This window comes from Leucopleurus acutus (assembly GCF_964270905.1).
Source record: "Leucopleurus acutus genome assembly, chromosome: 19".
NCBI classification, from domain to species: domain Eukaryota; kingdom Metazoa; phylum Chordata; class Mammalia; order Artiodactyla; family Delphinidae; genus Leucopleurus; species Leucopleurus acutus.
In genome coordinates this window covers 21,042,262-21,060,730 of record NC_139161.1, presented here as the reverse complement: position 1 = coordinate 21,060,730, position 18,469 = coordinate 21,042,262, and the positions used below count along the sequence as shown (strand labels likewise).

The 18,469-nt window shown below is 39.8% G+C and overlaps 1 protein-coding gene across 4 annotated transcripts in view; it reads left to right on the top strand.

The window, feature by feature from the left end:
• CDK12 (cyclin dependent kinase 12) overlaps positions 1 to 18,469 on the top strand; it is a 58,685-nt gene that overhangs the window by 29,041 nt on the left and 11,175 nt on the right. For 2 of the 4 annotated variants that reach the window (XM_082861494.1, XM_082861493.1), the window contains exons 9-14: positions 432 to 509; positions 1,759 to 1,875; positions 2,354 to 2,485; positions 4,517 to 4,728; positions 5,795 to 6,247; positions 10,129 to 13,753. In XM_082861494.1, the coding sequence (XP_082717620.1) occupies positions 432 to 509; positions 1,759 to 1,875; positions 2,354 to 2,485; positions 4,517 to 4,728; positions 5,795 to 6,247; positions 10,129 to 10,841 (1,705 nt within the window). In that variant the 3' untranslated portion in view covers positions 10,842 to 13,753. Of the gene's footprint in view, positions 1 to 431; positions 510 to 1,758; positions 1,876 to 2,353; positions 2,486 to 4,516; positions 4,729 to 5,794; positions 6,248 to 10,128; positions 13,754 to 18,469 lie in introns of those variants that run through there. The other 2 variants (XM_082861495.1, XR_014326981.1) reach the window with 2 other exon arrangements.

The following is an 18,469-nucleotide window of genomic DNA, read 5'->3' as shown; positions in this document are numbered from 1 at the left end:
TCTTTACAAATACAGTGCCAAGAGGGCTGTACATGTACATAGTGCACATTCTGTAGAGCAGATGAATGAAAAAGGCTAATATTCTTTTTGCTGAAACTGCTGAGCATCTTTGTAAAATTGAAGTGTGTGTTTTTCAGTGTTTAGTTATTTCCTAAATTTACAGTGGAATTGATAGAAAAGGCTTCTTGACTCCTTTTTTCTGCTTATAGACTGTCCTTTATAGGTGGCAAAAGTTTGATCTACCAGCAAATCTAAATCTTTTGTACTATTTTCACTGCAAGAAATATTTTCTTTTATGAAACTCAGACCCCGAGGTTTGGGCTTATTTAGTATATCAGATACAGTCTGATATACTATAAAAGTTTATTGAGACACACTTTAAATAGGCTCCAGGGATTTCTCTTCTGACCTCTCATTTTTATTCTTTCTAGATGCATCCTTGGGGAACTGTTCACAAAGAAGCCAATTTTTCAAGCCAATCTGGAACTGGCTCAGCTAGAACTGATCAGGTACAGCTGTGCATGTGCTCTGAGTGCCCAGGGGTGATAGGTAATCTCATCCTCTAATTTCTAACACTTTTCAGTCATTCTACTAAGTGAGTTTATGCTCCTTATGTCTACGTAAGTTTCTCTTCACTCAGTCAGGTTTACCGTATATTTTGTCATGGGTTGTATATGGAAAGAAGTTGTATTCCACCTACTTCTTAGGTCTTTCTTGGCATTTTTTTTATTAGTTCTTCATATAAAAGCATGCTGTTTTCAGGATGGCTGTTGCATTCTTATTTAGGTTAGATTAAGATCAACTTTATCCAGCAAACATTCATTGAGCCTGTTCCTAGAGCCTGAGATAAATTCCTATCTCTGTTAAACTTTAGGATTCAGAGATAAATAAGATAGGTCCCTGCTCAGAGAACTCAGAGTTTAGTAAGTGATGCATCAGGTAAACAGATAATTATAAAAGGGAGTCTGTAATAGAGGATTTGGGGAAGGTCTGGGGTTGGGATGGAACTTGAGTTTTGTTTTCTGTTTTGTTTTATTTCTTTTCAATAAGATTAAGGGGAAGAATACGACAGGCTAATATAGACCTTTTTTTTTTTTTTTTGTGGTACACTGGCCTCTCACTGTTGTGGCCTCTCCCATTGCGGAGCACAGGCTCCGGATGCGCAGGCGCAGCGGCCATGGCTCATTGGCCTAGCCACTCCGTGCCATGTGGGATCTTCCTGGACCCAGGCACGAACCCGTGTCCCCTGCATCGGCAGGCGGACTCTCAACCACTGCGCCACCAGGGAAGCCCTAATGTAGACTTTTTTTTAAAGGTGGTGTGTAACTCATGTGTTATGTAGTAAATTCAGTTTTCCATCAAAATTCCAGACTTAGGCTCTCTTCTGCTAGTTTTCCCTTTTAGGGACATTATAGGACCAGCTCAGCGCTTTGAAATTATTATTAACTGAACAGAACAAAATTGGTAGTTGAAACCTATGTGGAGGATTAAGAACATGTTTTACAAAACCAAGTCTGTGGATCATTTTGGACTATTGTGCCAGTATTATCTCTTCACTATCATGTAACCAGTCTTTCTGTCCTGTTCCTTCTGTCCTTAAAGCAGTGCGGTCAGGTTTTATCTCTCTGCATGCCTTTTAACTTAATAAGCCAAGATCCCCCAGACCTGAGGAGGTAATAATTTCTGCTTCTAGAATCTCCAGAATTTATGATGCTGACTCACTGACTTCCTTGTTCTTGCTTTTTGCTTTGTTTTCAGTCGACTCTGTGGTAGCCCTTGTCCAGCTGTGTGGCCTGATGTTATCAAGCTGCCCTACTTCAATACAATGAAACCGAAGAAGCAATATAGAAGGCGCCTACGAGAAGAATTCTCTTTGTGAGTTTGACAAATGTGTACATCTAGTTTCCGTGTTTGGCTGTTGTTTGGACTTGACTTTTTCCTGTCCTAGGGAGTTAGTGCTGTCCCAATTTATTATGAAAACACACCATAGGAAAACATTTTATTTTTGAGCAGTATGAGTTTTATCATAGCCCTTTTGTAATTTTCTCATATGAAGGCTTTAGCTGATAGAAAACCATTTTATTTTGAATGATATACAAGTTTTCTCATAGTCCTTTTGATCTTCCTAAAACAAAAAGAATAAAACTGCTGGCTTCATGTTTTCTACCTGTATTACTATTGCATTTCTTGAATCCTTTGTGGAAGTAAATCTGCTTGCTTGTTTAGCCAGGTTCCAACTCCCTTCCCATAGTTTTACATGGAGCTGGAAATTCAGAGACCTTTGACATAAGGTTACCAGTTTAAGAACTGTGGGGTCATTGTGAACTCATTCTTTCTCTCTTCCTTTTCACAGCATTCCTTCAGCAGCACTTGATTTACTGGACCACATGCTGACGTTAGATCCTAGCAAACGTTGTACAGCTGAACAGACCCTGCAGAGTGACTTCCTTAAAGATGTCGAGCTCAGCAAAATGGATCCTCCAGAGTAAGTGCTGGTGGCCATGTAGTGACCCTAAACCTTCCCGAGGCTTCAGGAGATGAGAAACTCAAAATAATAGGTTTTTTAAAAAAGGAACTGCAGTGGCCAACCAAATAGAGAGGTGTCCTTGAGTATCATGGTTGATAAGTTTATTGCTTTATGTTTTTTTCTTAAACAAGGAATAGATTTAGATATGATATTTGTTCTAACTGGACTCATGCTATCTTCTTTTGTCCCTGGATCCCCAGCATATTGCTCTATATAACCTCTTTGAAAGTATTCCTTCTAATTTTTGCTTTTAACCATTTCATCTTTTTTAATTCCCTATATCTGCGGTGACCATGTTATCCCACACGTGCAAGGACAGTCCTAATTTTAAATAGTTTGTCTCACTATCAAGCCATATGTCCTGAATTTTGATATAGAAAATATGGTCTATGAATGTGTCTTTCTTCCATCAGAATCTTATTAATTTCCTGTATTGTATGAGATCCTCAGAGGTTCTACACTCACATCTCACATTCTGATAGATAAAAATCTTTGACTCTCACTGACAGCATTATAGCTTTCATGTCAGAGTTTTTGGGCATTTCTTTCTTATAGAAATACTGTGTACCTTAAATGTATGAGATGTTAGTACACGAACAGGTAATATCTACAAATCTGATAATCCAAAGAAATGTTCGAATTCATTTATTGTGTTTGAATTTTGATACATTGAATGTGATTGAAATATGTAAGCTTTTTAGTAAAAATTGGAAACTTGTTATAGAGAAATTTTGGCTATGATAATCTTTATTGTGGTAAGGTTTGACTTACTGGAATTTATTGAGTACAGGAAAGTCTGGAAATATGTTAAAATATACTAATAAACCTCACAAATGAAAATATCCAGTCATGAAATTCAGTGGGCAGAAAGAAGAAAGAACCAGTTTTTTGGTCCTTACAGACCAAGTAATACATAAATTGATTTTACACAGAGGTGATTTAATCATGATATTCTCACGTGGTTCCAAGATTTAAATTACCTTGCCTGGACTTTTTGTAGATATTAACAAGGCAGTCACCTCTGTTCTATTTATTCCCAACTGAAACTTGACCAGTAAAGGTCTCCTTTATTTTTGTTATGCCAAGCAAGAACAGTTATAAAACTTAACTGTTTGACTGGAATATGGGCATTTATATAGCAAGTGTGTCTGTGGTATTAGCAACATCTTCATTTCTCACTGTAGAAAGAAATTCTTTGGGCTTTTGGATTTTTAGTTTCTCAGACTACAATATGCCATGATTCTATTTACACTGCTACTATCTGTTTACTAACTTTTCTGGTTAGTTTTATATTTTCCTTATCCTTTCTATTTCCCCTTGCTCTTTGCCTTCCCATTTTATTTTATTTATTTTTTAAAATTTATTTATTTATTTTTGGCTGCGTTGGGTCTTCATTGCTGTGCGCAGGCTTTCTTTAGTTGCGGGGAGCGGGGGCTACTCTTTGTTGCGGTGTGTGGGCTGCTCATTGTTGTGGCTCCTCTTGTTGCAGAGCACAGGCTCTAGGCGCATGGACTTCAGTAGTTGTGGCTTGTGGGTTCTACACGCGGGCTCAGTAGTTGTGTCACATGGGCTTAGTTGCTTCATGGCATGTGGGATCTTCCCGGACCAGGGATCGAACCCAGCGTGTCCCCTGCATTGGCAGGCAGATTCTTTTTTTTTTTTTTTTTTTTTTTTCCCCGGTATGCGGGCCTCTCACTGTTGTGGCCTCTCCCATTGCGGAGCACAGGCTCCGGACGCGCAGGCTCAGCGGCCATGGCTCACGGGCCCAGCTACTCCGCGGCATGTGGGATCTTCCCGGACTGGGGCACGAACCCATGTCGCCTGCATTGGCAGGCAGACTCCCAACCACTGCGCCACCAGGGAAGCCCAGGCAGGCGGATTCTTAACCACTGCACCACCAGGGAAGCCGCTGCCTTCCCATTTTAATCTCTTGTTCCTCCATTCACTCACTACTGCATTCCCACACACATTTCTTTTGTCTTTTTCCAGCCTCCCCCACTGGCAGGATTGCCATGAATTATGGAGTAAGAAACGGCGACGGCAGCGACAAAGTGGTGTTTTGGTAGAGGAGCCACCTCCACCCAAAGCCTCTCGAAAAGAAACTATCTCAGGGACAAGTGCTGAGCCTGTGAAGAACAGCAGCCCAGCACCACCTCAGCCTGCTCCTGGCAGGGTGGAGCCTGGGGCTGGGGATGCAATAGGTCAGTGCTGGCAGTGCTGGGATAGAGCCTTTGTGCTTTTACTAAGCACTTGGCAGATTTTGAAGGTCAAGTGCAAGGGTGTGTGTGTGTGTGTTTTGTTTTGTTTTTTTGTGGTACGCGGGCCTTTCACTGTTTTGGCCTCTCCCGTTGCGGAGCACAGGCTCCGGATGCGCAGGCTCAGCGGCCATGGCTTACGGGCCCAGCCGCTCCACGGCATGTGGGATCTTCCCGGACCAGGGCACGAACCCGTGTCCCCTGCATCGGCAGGCGGACTCTCAACCACTGCGCCACCAGGGAAGCCCTGTGTGTGTATGTGTGTTTTAATTTAAGATTAGATTACCCATGGCTCTCTAACATAACTGGAGCCCTGTTTTATGTTAGATTTGATAAGACCTTCTTAGAATTTAATCATGTTAAGTCACAATTGCTAAATGTAGTTAGTTCTGTAGCCTGTTATTTGATCTAAATATATCAAAAAGTGTGTAATAATGAATTATTATAAACAACAAAGTAGCTCTCCTGTGGTGCAACCATTTTTTCTGAACTACAGCTATTCCTTCCTTGGCTCATTTTTCCTTCCTTGTCCACTTAAAACAGTGGTTTTCAATTCTGGCTGCACATTAGAATCATCTAAAAAGCTTTAAATGTAAACACCTCCAAACAATTGCCAGATCTCTAGGGATGGGACCTGAGGCTTCTGAATTTTAAAATCTCTCCTATTCTCATTGTAAAGCAATTATACTCTAATAAAGATATTAAAAAAACAAACAAAAAACCTCTCCTATTCTGATGTACAGTAAGGGTTGAAAATCACTGACCTTGAAGAATATAGATAAAATGAAGTCACTTTTACTCACAATACAGAGATGTTTTAATTAGTCCCTGTATTTTTAAGTGAAAATATAAAGAATAACAAATGTGTCATGACAGTTGGAGGCATGAAAAATGAGACATTCAAAGTGAAACTTCATTCATTGGGTATTGTAAGTTGCTATTGCCAATTGAAGAAGGCAGAGGTCCTTGCCTTGCCTCATCCTCTTATATTGGCTCCACTGTCTCTCCACAGGCCTCGGTGACATCACACAGCAGTTGAATCAAAGTGAATTGGCAGTGTTATTGAACCTGCTCCAGAGCCAAACCGACCTGAGTATTCCTCAAATGGCGCAGCTGCTTAACATCCACTCCAATCCAGAGATACAGCAGCAGCTGGAGGCCCTGAACCAATCCATCAGTGCCCTAACAGAAGCCACTTCCCACCAGCAGGACTCAGAGCCCACGGCCCCAGAGGAATCTTTGAAGGAGGCACCCCCTGCCCCAGTGGTCCAACCTTCCGCAGAACAGACAACCCCTGAAGCTTCAAGCACACCAGCTGACATGCAGAATATGTTGGCAGTTCTCTTGAGTCAACTAATGAAAACCCAGGAGCCAGCAGGCAACCTGGAGGAAAACAACAGTGACAAGAACAGTGGGCCACAGGGGCCCCGAAGAACTCCCACAATGCCACAGGAGGAGGCAGCAGGTAAACAGACCGGTCATGAATCTCATTGAGCTCAGGTGCTGTTGATCCTCTTAAAAATCTCTTAACATTTTCTTTTTCACATCAGTGGCCTCGGTTTCAGTCTTTCTGTCACCTAGTCTACAGGAGAACATAGCACCAAGTGCTGTATTTCTTGCCCAGCTTCTTTTATTTAAGTCTCAAAGCTTCTTAAAGCACCTTTCATGTACTGATTGTTTTTCCATCTTTCCATTTCCTAGGAAGTAGGTAAGTAAAGTCCCTGTGTTCTCACACAAGGAAACCACAACTGTAGCTAGTGATGTATCTTGAACCACTGTGTGTGTGGTGGCCAGCTAGTATTGGCACTTGAAAGTCTGCCTTCCAAACAAACCATTATCAGATTGTACAAATAGTCAATTGTACTCTAGTATAGTGGATGCTAGATACCAGAGTCTCGCCAGAAACATACAGTCAAGAAAGCCCTAATAAGATATCATTGTTAATCTCCTGAAGAATAATTTGAGATTTCTAAGTAGATAATTAACAAAGTACATTTCCTTTCCAAAAAATAGCATATAAAAATGATTCCTTTAAATCTGTGTTCCTGAAAGAGATAATTAAATGGACCCCAGATTAGGAATTGAGCATTATATTAAAAAAAAAAATCTGAAAAAAGGAAATATGTATACCTTGATCTCAGATGACCATAGCATACAATTTATTCGAGGGAAAAGAAGTTTAAATTTTCTAATGAATTCTGATTCACAGTCTTTACTTGCAAAATCTTTACTTATCTGAAAGTGATTCCAACTCCTTGGAAATTTTTGCTGTCCATGAAGACCCCATGAATTGGGGAATGAGAAGATGTACAAGGTCTGATGGGGTACACTAACGTTCAACTTTTAGGCTGTTGCATTCACATTTCATATGGGTTGGTATGGAGAATATATGCCTTATTTCCACTAGTACAAGGTCAAATATATAAACTATTTATCATATGTAAAGTTAAAAAAAAAACAGAAGGTAACATAAATAAAATTACCCGCTTACTTTATAGATAGGGAAACTGCAATCCAGGGAGTTTAAATAAGCCTGCCTATGGTCCCACTGCTGAAATCATATTATTGGCAGAGGCAGAACCAGAATTCCTATACTTTGTTAATGTGTTTCTTTTTAATGTGTTTCTTAATTCACTTTGCTATTATGCCATAACAATTCCAGTTGTTTTTAAGAGACTCCAGGACGTGGAATAACAGAGAAAGCAAATCTAGAATTAAAGTAGGCCTTTTTGTCTTATCTCTCATACCTTCCTTCCTTGCACCACCACCCACCCCCCAACCAAAAAAAAAAAAATTCAGCTATAATCAAAATATCTGAAAGAAGTTGTTCAAGTTCAATGGCATAGTGATTGAAAGAAATTCACCCAGTAATTGAGTCAACAAGCTATCAGCCAAATGGTGAAATTGAACTAAAATTAAGGCCTGGCTCATGGCCAGAAATTGTTGGATTTACTTTTCAGAGGAGAGTAGAAATGCCATTCCTAATGATTACAGTCACTTTTGGATTATCCCGTTGGTGTCTCTCCAATGTCTCTATGTTCTTGTTTCTCCCCTGCTACCTCTCATTTGGCCATTTTAGTGTTCATTAGCACTTCCACCAGAGGGCAGACTGAGTTAGCCAGAGAAGGTAAAAATCTATCACTTTGGCTACTGTTTAGCTATTCTGTACTCGTTGGGAAAGGGTTTTGGTTGAAATCTAATGAGTAAAATGAAGTTTTAAGTTATTTGTGTATTTCATTAATCCCTCCCGCCATCGGTACAGGCTGTTAAGGATTGGCATTATTGTTAATACTTTGAATCTTATAACAGTATGTTTTTTTAATGTGATCTTTACTTTTAATTCTCTTAAGATGTTTTATTAACCTTTAATAGTTCTTTACAATCCATCTGCCTTTGCTATTTTGAAATAGTCTTCATCCTCTCATACATATGAAAGAATGTGAGCTCAAGAATTAGTTCTGTTGAAACACAACTAGGCTATTTACATAAAAGGCAAATATGAAAAGTAGTATAGATGGAAGAAAATAAGTGTAGCTTTGTCCATTTTTGCAGTTAGGCATTTTTAAAGTTGTTTGCCCTTAGTATTAAAAAAACAAACAAACAAAAAAAACCCAAAACAACTGGTGTTCCATTTCATGTACAGACCAAAAATACTTTAAAAAATAACTGGTACTGTGATTGATGTTCTTATGTAGTGAGATATGTAGTGTTCACGGCAAAAAGCTCTGAAATCTATAGATGTTTGTAGTCCAGTTAGCTCTCCTTTTTCTGGATGTCTACTTTTCAAGTTGTGAGTTTTCTATAGCTAATTCTTTCGTCCTTTAATTCAGTTTTCTCTACCACCTAGTCAACCAGCCAGTCTGTTAACAAGTAGCTTGGGTGCGTATTGTATATAGGATGACCACCTTGTCCCTGTACTGTCCTGGTTTTAAAACTGAAAGCAACCTGGGAACCCCCTCAGTCCCAGGCAAATTGGGACTCTTGGTCACCCTACTTGTATGTTACACACCGACCTTATCCTCCTACTGCTCAACAGTTTTGTAGTGTTTTCAGAGTACTTTCATCTGCATGCTAAGGGCATGCTTACTTTCCTGATTGTTTTTGCAAAATATAATTGTGGTAAATATACAACCAAAATACCTAATGATAACTATAAAAACTACTTTTGGCTTGCCTGAGTAATGACTTTATATCACTATCTCAGATAATAATAAAGAATTGATTATATGGACATTTAAAAATATGCTTCCATAGGGAACAGAAAAATCAATCATTTGGAAGATATCCCAAAACTTTAAGTCTTTTCTTCAGCAGGATGACTCCCAACTCTCTAAAGTCACAGTTCTGATTGTACTTGGTTTTGTGTGTCCTCAAACTCACGCCATTGTACATGTCTAGTCTCTTGCCTTGGCAGGAGTTCATTATCAGACAATGATTGCCATGGTTAGGCAAAGTAATCCAGCAGTGGGTGACAAAAACTTTAGGGAGTGGTTCTAGTAAGATCTTTGGAAAGACAGAGTGTAGTATTAGTTCAATACATTTCTAAATACTCGTTTCTTGTCACTGTCTCCAAGATAAACAGATGTTTATCAACATCCCATTTTGCATGACATTGCTATAGTGATTTTTTATAATTACTGTAACAAAGGAAACTGAATGACAGTATGGTGGTTAATATCCTATTCTTCAGAATGTGATTATGGGGAAAAGGGACTCAAGTTGGGAGAAGCAAGTGTATAATTTATACATGACGGTAATGGAAGGTTTTTACTTTATTTCACCTCTCCTGTATATTCTTTTAGTTCTGTTTTACGTGTTAACCTTATATCATCAAACGTTCTGTAAAATGTGTTAGCTAAGTCCATATAAGGTCTCCTATTGTACAGCAAGATTATGTCCTAGATATGTGACCACAGCATTTGTATTGTTCCCTCTCATCTTCCTTCTTTCTAATTTTCATTAATGTTTTGATCCAACAGCAAAAAAGGGGCGGGGAGGCTACCAACAGCCTACATATTAGGACAATTCCTTAAGGAAGGAAATGGAGGAAATCTCAGACAAAAATCAGGACAATCATTTGAAATATATGATCTTTTTACACCAGCTGTTAGATCCAGAATGCAACTGTTTTACTTCTAATCACTTGATTTTATTTATAAATTGCGATTTCCTGATCCCAAGGTTTTATTCTTTATATATATTTGGTTACTTGTATTGATATTTGTTTATGTCGGGCAGTGTGTGTGTGTGTGTGTGTCTGTGTGTGTCTGTGTGTGTCTGTGTGTTTGTGTTTATAGTCACATGTGATTTTTAAGATGGTGTTTAAAAGAAGTAACCCTTCCACAGCATGTCCTCCTCACATTCTTCCACCAGAGAAGAGGCCCCCTGAGCCCCCCGGACCTCCACCGCCGCCACCTCCACCCCCTCTGGTTGAAGGCGATCTTTCCAGCGCCCCCCAGGAGTTGAACCCAGCCGTGACAGCCGCCTTGCTGCAACTTTTATCCCAGCCTGAAGCAGAGCCTCCTGGCCACCTGCCACATGAGCACCAGGCCTTGAGACCAATGGATTACTCCACCCGACCCCATCCCAACAGGACTTACGGAAACAATGATGGGCCTGAAACAGGGTTCAGTGCCACTGACACTGATGAACGCCACTCTGGTCCAGCCTTGACAGAATCCTTGGCCCAGACCCTGGTGAAGAACAGGACCTTCTCGGGCTCTGTGAGCCACCTTGGGGAGTCTAGCAGTTACCAGGGCACAGGGTCAGTGCAGTTCCCAGGGGACCAGGACCTCCGTTTTGCCAGGGTCCCCTTAGCATTACACTCAGTGGTCGGGCAACCATTCCTGAAGGCTGAGGGAAGCAGCAACTCTGTGGTACATGCAGAGACCAAATTGCAAAACTATGGGGAGCTGGGGCCAGGAACCACTGGGGCCAGCAGCTCAGGAGCAGGCCTTAACTGGGGGGCCCCAGCTCAGTCTTCTGCTTATGGAAAACTCTATCGGGGGCCTACAAGAGTCCCTCCAAGAGGGGGAAGAGGGAGAGGAGTTCCTTACTAACCCAGAGACTTCAGAGTCCTGAACGATTCCTTCCCTATCCATCCTTCCACCCAGTCCTCTGAACCTTTAATGAAATCATTTGCCAGAGTGAGGTAATCATCTGCATTTGGCTACTGCAAAGCTGTCTGTTGTATTTCTTGCTCACTTGCCACTAGCAAGCGACTTATAAAATAGTGATGTTGGCACCAGTTCCCCCTGGATGGGCTATAGCCAGAACATTTACTTCAGCTCTACCTAGTAAATATAAGTAGAGAATATGGAGAGGGTCATTAAATTGAAAAGTAAATGTTTAATTAGTTCATTGCCTGTACTTCTTGAGCAGAAGAAAAAGGAAACAGTTTCAATTCTGAGATGGTTCAGGAGAGGCTCTCTTTAGGTTTTTAAAGTTTTGTGGGTTTTTTGTTTTTGTTTTTTTAAGAGAATAGTGTTCACAAAATTTGAGCTGCTCTTAGGCTTTTGCTATAAGGGAAACAGAGTGACTGGCTGATTTAAATAAATGTTTCTTTCCTCTCCACCATCTCACATTTTTGCTTTCAAGTGAACTCTTTTTTTACCCCATTGAGCATCTTGAACATACCTTTTTTCCAAATAAATTGCTTGTCCTTAAAGTTTGCTCCACTTTGAGAAAAGACATGCCCTATCTCTCCCTGCACATGAAGCAGGTTGTAGAAAGTGGCATTCTTGGGCAAGTAGGTAGACTTTACCCCATCTCTTACCTTTTTTACCCCATCTTTATAGTTTTTCTTTCGCTCTCTCTCTCTGTCCTCTCTTTTTTGAGGCATTTGTTTGGAAAAAAATAATTGTTGAGATGCCCAAAAACCTGGGATAATTCTTTACTTTTTTTGAAATAAAGGAAAGGAAATTCAAACTCCTATATTGTTCTCTGTAAATCTTCAATTCTAAAATGTTTTTTGGTTTTTTTAAAACCACGTTCTGATGGTGAAGTTGATTTGTAGATGCAACCAGCCTAGGACATTGCTGCTGAGCTAGGATAGGAGATGATGCCTCCATACATGGAGGGCTACTAAGATCAGTTAGCATACATATTGTTTACGCATATATTTTTATGTCAAGAAAAACCTTTGAAACAGAGCATTGTAATATTGTCAAAGAGAAAAAAATACATCCTGAAAATACATGGAAATGTAACTTAGTTTAGGGTGGATATTTTTCTGAAGATGTATCACTACCTGAGACCTTTTTTTAAAAAATAATTTTAAAAGAGCAGACCATAAGAAAGAACAGTATTGACATATACACATCTCAGCATGTATATCCTGCCAATTCTTTTAGGGATTTTCCTCCAGAGAGGTTTGATTTTGGTTTTGGTAAAAGGGGTTAAATTATGACTTCATGGCAAGAATTTTGCCTTATAAACAAAATGGAAGAGGGAAAGGCTTTCAGGGTGGGATAACCTGGGAGGTTTCTCATTCTGGCTTCCAGTTTTGTGTGAGTACCAGCATATAATGTGTTTTAAAAACATAAACATTTAAATAAATTATCTGCACAGACCTAGACCTTTGTGAAACGTAGGTTAGTCCCGTTTTACAAAGAAAAGGCAAATACGTTTCAGCATCTTGGAGAATAGTTTACAGACCTCAACTCAAAGTTTCATGTTTCAATGCCAAGTTCTTATATTAAAAAATAAACACTACTTGTAAGAGAGAGGTGCGTTAATTAAAAAATAAAACAAAACAACAAAAAAAAAACTTTAAAGAAATGAAAGAAGAACCCTCTTCTGATACTTACATGAAGACTATTTTCCCCTGTTACTGAAATAGGCAGATATTCGGTGTGTGCATTTCTTTATTATTCTCTGGGTTTTGGTCTGGCCTTGCCCTCAGGGCCAAACACTGATTAAAAAGAGAACCTTCTAGCCATTTTGGCATTGATGGCTTTTTATACCAGTGTGTCCGATTAGATTTGCTAGGCTCACTGACATGCTATTGGTAAATTGCATTAAAGTTCATCTGAACCTTTTGTCTGTTGACTTCTTAGTCCTCAGACATGGGCCTTTATATTTTAGAATATTTGAATTAGAGTCATTGAGCCCTGCTCTCCCATTTTTGATTAAAGAACTTAAGCCTTGGATACTTTCAAAAGTATCCAGTGAGAAAAATCGGTTTCCCATCAAATATGAATAAAATTCTCTATATATTTTAATTGTATTTTGGTTATCAGCAGTCATCAATAGTGTTTTTCCCTCTCCACCCCTTATTTTTAATTATGCCAAATACTCTAAATAATATACTTAAGTCTCCATTCCCCCATCCCTACTACTAGGGATGGGGGTGAGTATGTGTGTGTGTGTGTTTGTGTATGTATGATCCCATCTCAACCCCCACCCCCATTTTGGGAGTCTAACCTTTAAAAAGAAAAAAAATATTTTGGACTATTTCTAAAGGCGGAGGGACAAAGAAACAACCTGTAATCTGTCTGGAGGAAGAAGAGGTATTTGCTAATTTTTCAGCTATGTTATCTATAAACGTGATGGAAGTACAGGTTTGGCAGAATTTCTGCTTGGCTATTAGAAAATTACAAACCCAATTACATTCAAAAGTGGTTTTGGTTTTAGTTACTGAACCATGGGAGATATTGTCCATTAAATACATTATTTTGAACAGATGAGAAGTCTGATTCTGTTCACGAATGAGAGGCAAAACTGGTTTGACCATGATCATTTTTGTGTTTTGAAAACAAATTTGCCTGACCCAGTTTCTTTAGTTTTTTCCTTCAACTGTCCATGGGAACAATAAGGATTTGAAAACATCAGATCTATATGTTTAAAAGCAGGGCAGTTAGCACAAATTTGTAAGTAGGATTTCTGTTAGCTTATTCCATAGACATCACCCAGCCGTGTGTGTGTGTGTGTGTGTGTGTGTGTGTGTGTGTGTGTGTGTGTGTGTGTGTGTGTGTGTGTGTGTGTGTGTGTGTGTGTGTGTGTGTGTGTGTGTGTGTGTGTGTGATATGCATATATAGTTACAGTACTAAAATGGTTACCAGCAGGTTTTGAGAGAGAATGCTGCATCAGAAAAGTGTCAGTTGCCACCTCTCTCCCTGATTTAGGTTCCTGACACTGTATTCCTTTCTCTCTCTTGTTTTTGCCCCCCATCGGGTTTACCTTGTCTATGTATAGATATTTTGTAATATATTAAATTTTTTCTTTCAGTTTATAAAAATGGAAAGTGGAGATTGGAAAATTAAATATTTCCTGTTACTATACCACTTTTGCTCCATTGCATTTACTTCTTAATCTGTACCCTTTGAGCAGATCTAATTATATGTATAAAGGGCATTTCTCCTCCACTTTATCCTAGGGGTTCTTTGTCTCAGAATCTCTGTAGACTCATAAATTACCACAAAAAAAAAAGTTCTCAGGATTTGAAGAGGTGCTTCAAAACACTAGACTAGGAACTAGAGAATAAAGAATTGGGGGAAATCATAAGATGTGATTTTCTAAAGTAAAAAACAGTTGTACAAAAGTAATGATGGTGCTAGGCCATCAAAAGAGTTGAGCTTCATGTACCCTGACTCCTCCTGAAAGGAGAGGTAAGTGGGTTTGAGCTCAACTGTCATCAAGAGAAGTTGGTAAGAAGCTGTTTAGACCAAAAAAAAATAGTCTCTTAAATCAGAAACTCTCACCCTCACGCCAGTTCCTGTGTTGCCTTGAGTAGGGCCAGCATGGGGATGGATTAGTGTTGCTAGTTCTGTTGAGATTTCCTGATACATTGCCAATCCAGGAAGTAAATAGAAGTTATTTATAAGGGTAAAATTCCTATTATTTCCAAAATCTTTTCCTGTCTCCACATGAGAAAATTGCTTTCCCTTCCCTTTCATGGTTTAGGATACTGGGGACTAAACGTTCCCTTGTAATATGTGCTACAGTCCTGCTAGTTATGACATAAGTAGGCAGAGGACAGGAAAAAAAAAAAAAGCATCAGGAGACAGGAAGAGGGGAGAACAGGTATCAGGAAGTTGTGAGTGGGGTAAGCAATCATACAAGGTTAAGGGGTACACCAGCACAAGGAAATTGGGAAGAAATCTGATTCAAAAACGTGATGATGAGGGTTGCCAGCTTGTTTTTGAATCCCCACAGTTTAAGTAAGATGTTTCCTTGCCTGTGGGCTGTCATGTCTTTACCCAGAAGGAGAATGGAGGGCTCAAGATTGTTCCAATTCCTGGAGTCCTGTGTTCCTTGTTACCCTCCAGAGAAAAGGAATTCGTTTTTGATCTTTATGTACTGCAAGTTCATGACTAGGAGTGTGAACTTCAACCTAGTAGAGAATATTGTTTCCACTTCATAGCAATGGCTGTCTTCAATTCTGGGCCTGAAAGTTGAGGACCTAACTAACCTGGACTTTTTTCTCTATCACACTCAAGGCTATTTCTAAGTAGAAGCCATACTGTTCAGTACCTAAATTTCTTGGGCACTATCTTTTCCTAGACAGGCATCCTTAACTGTGTGGTAAGGTTAATGCCTCAAGGAAGTTAACAGTTAATATTCTTTGTGCTGAACTGGGATTTACATTGTTACTAAAGACTGCCCAATAGCTTGCCTTTTTTTTTTTTTTGGTATTGAGTTACTTCTCTGTTCACAACTTAGTCATCCTGAACGGCTAGGTGGAATGGAAGTGGGGAGTTCCTCAAGTGAGTAAATATTCAAACATTCCAAGGGAGAAATGGAACTGCTGAGTCTTCTGGTTGTCCTGAGAGGAAAGGTGAGCATTCCTGGACACTTTGGTTAATTTTACTGTCCAGGTGTGGCATTTCTAGTGTTCCTATATAGCCTTAGGAATACTCTCAAGTGAGAGTATACTCCAAGCCAGTTGGGGGAGGTATGACACCTAAAGGAATTACTGGTGGTACTCTACCACTCCTCACCATGTGCAGCTATCTCTCCAGCTCCTGTCCACCCACTTCCTTTCATTTCCTATTTTTCTCTCTTCTCCCAACTCACTACCCAACTCACATGCTTTAGTCCTGCCAGAAATATTGATTGATTAACCCTGCAGGGTATTTAGAGTTATTGCTGCTTAGTAGTTTTGAAGGGTAGTGAGAAGCAATTCAGGAGACAAATGTCTATTCCAAATCCTCAACTTAATGGGGTGAGAGGTGAAGGAGAAAGTAAGATAACTTTCTTATTGCTAAAAGCTATGAAAGGAGCTTTTAATATATGTTGTGTGGGGTACAAGAGATTCTTTAACTGGTTAACCTTTGCTTCTTCATTCTCTTCCCTCATATCCTGAGACTGTTGCTTTTGCTGATAACATTTCGAAGCTCGGTTGCAGATGGTGTCTATAGGAAGTAAAGCTTGATGAGAAGAGGGCCCTGCTATCCTTGAGAAAGCAGATGAGGGTTGCTTTGATGTCCTGGTGATTTAATCACTAGGTTGCCAAAACACTGGACCACTGGGTTGCTCTCATATCTCTGTCTCAAGAATTGCTAGTCCAAGGCTGAGAGAAAGAGGCTGATATGCAGTTAGTCTTTAATACTCCCTAGGTGGGTAGTTGTTAGCCAAGCCTTCTCAATATGCAGCCTTCAGCCACATCATACTTCTCTGGAATGAGAGGGTATAGCCATGAAGTAAATTCATTCAGACATATGTTCCCTAGGACCTGGAAATAGATGGATTTGGGGATGTTTTGCTCTGGCATAGTTGTAACCTGAAGATAATATTGATAGCTCTAAAAGAATGAAGGACATTGTATCCGAGCCAAACCATCCCTGATGCCGTCAACATGGAGAAACCTTAAAAAGGCTATAATGTAGCAAAGCTAAGTGAAGAGCAGAGCCTGGGTCTTTGAGAGCGTCTTGTCTTTAGTTGAAGGCGCCTGCCTGATGGGTTGTCTCAAGGAGAGGATCTTTCTTCCTCTTGTGTTTGATGAGGGACACCCTTGGTGAGGATCAGCTTGTAGACAGATAGCCCTCCCTACCAAGGCTAACGCAATTTTGAATGCTTTTGGCCCTGGAGAAAGGAGGCTGAATTCAGAGACCTAGAGAAAGCCTAGGAGTCTGATCCCTTTTATAAATTCAGGAACTTCTAGGTTTGGCCTTGTATCAGTATTTGCAATTTCTGTTAGGGGACCAAAGACCTCATATAAAATGAAGCAATATGAGAAGGAGATGGAAATAAGGGAAAGAAGGGAGAACCAGAGGAGTCTGGGGGTGGGGCTGCAGAAAGAAACAGTGTATCATTGCTTATAAAGGAGAGATACAGATATGAGGATGGAAGGAAAAATTGTTGTTGGGGTACTGAAAGGGGATAAGTGCCTTAAAGGTTCACAATTCGTTTCAAGGAAGCCCCATTAAAGAGTAAAGTGTCCCCTTGATTACAGTAGTGTTACCTTTATGGTTGGAGGATGAGCCTGGAACCCTTAAGCTGGGGGATGCTCTGCAGACAGTTTCACAAGGGAAGCTAGATTATATTAAGCAAATAATTTATATCAAGGACATTTTTCTTAGCACTGCTATCTATGTAGTTCAAGAGAGTATTTCAGGAATAAGAAGGAAATGATATGGATGCATCAAGCTAAAAATTATTTGTATTTTTGGAGTTCTAAAACTCTCCTGCAAGTGGTTCTGTATGTTTTAGGTCAACCTGCAAGCTAATTATTCCTCTCCCCTTCATTTTAGACCCAAGTGAGGATGATGCATAGAAGAGCAAACAAACCAGAAGATGTGAATTAGAGTCACAGAATGTTAGAGCTACAAAAGGACATCAGTTTGTCTAGTTCAGTGCCGTCGTTAGCCAGTGAAAAAACAGACCCAAAAAGGTTGAGAAAGTGTTGGGAGGAAGAAGGGAAAGAATGGGGAACTAACGTTGTCTGGAACCTACTATGTGTCAGGTACCATAGTACCTTTGCTTTTATTATCTGGATTATTAAGCACCTTGAGGCCAAGGGATGGAAAGGATAAAAGGCAAATCCTTATTGTCCTGAGCAATATGTAGGAGATAAAGGGGGGGTGGCAGATAATTTTTTCCTGTCTAAGCACACAGGGCTAAACTAGAGGAAGTGGAGTCAACATTTGAGAATGAGGTTAATCTAAGGAAGTACTTGCTAAGTAGTTGAGAGAGACTCATGAATAACTTCTCTATTCCTAGGTACCTTCCAAAAATGTGATGGGTCAGAGGCAGGCTAGAGACAAGGCTGGTAGGAAACAAGATTACTATTGCCTCTGGGATTGATTTCATTCTAGAAAATCAGGTCATGACCTGAGAACATAGGATTAATCTTAGAAATAGGGAACAAAATGGGGCTTCTCATCCTAAGGGGTCTTAAAAAAATAGTATATATACTATGAATTAAGAAGATAAAATCCTATGGTTACTGTATATATATATATTTTTTAGGTTTTTGTTTTGTTTTGCAACACACTTTGAAGTCATGTTCAATGTTGGTAAGGGTAGGTGGCAGCCTGAAAACTGACATTGAGAATAAGATTGTATTTCTTGTAGTTGTTTGATATGATATCCCGAATTATACCATGAGGGCTGCTTCTATGGGGAGCAGTAATATCATTAGCTGGATCATGTCCTGAGTACAGGGCAACTTCTGGGGAAGATTATGAGAGGGTCCCAACTTTAGGAAGCTTCTGGGTCTAGTGAGAGATGAGGCTTATACCTGGTG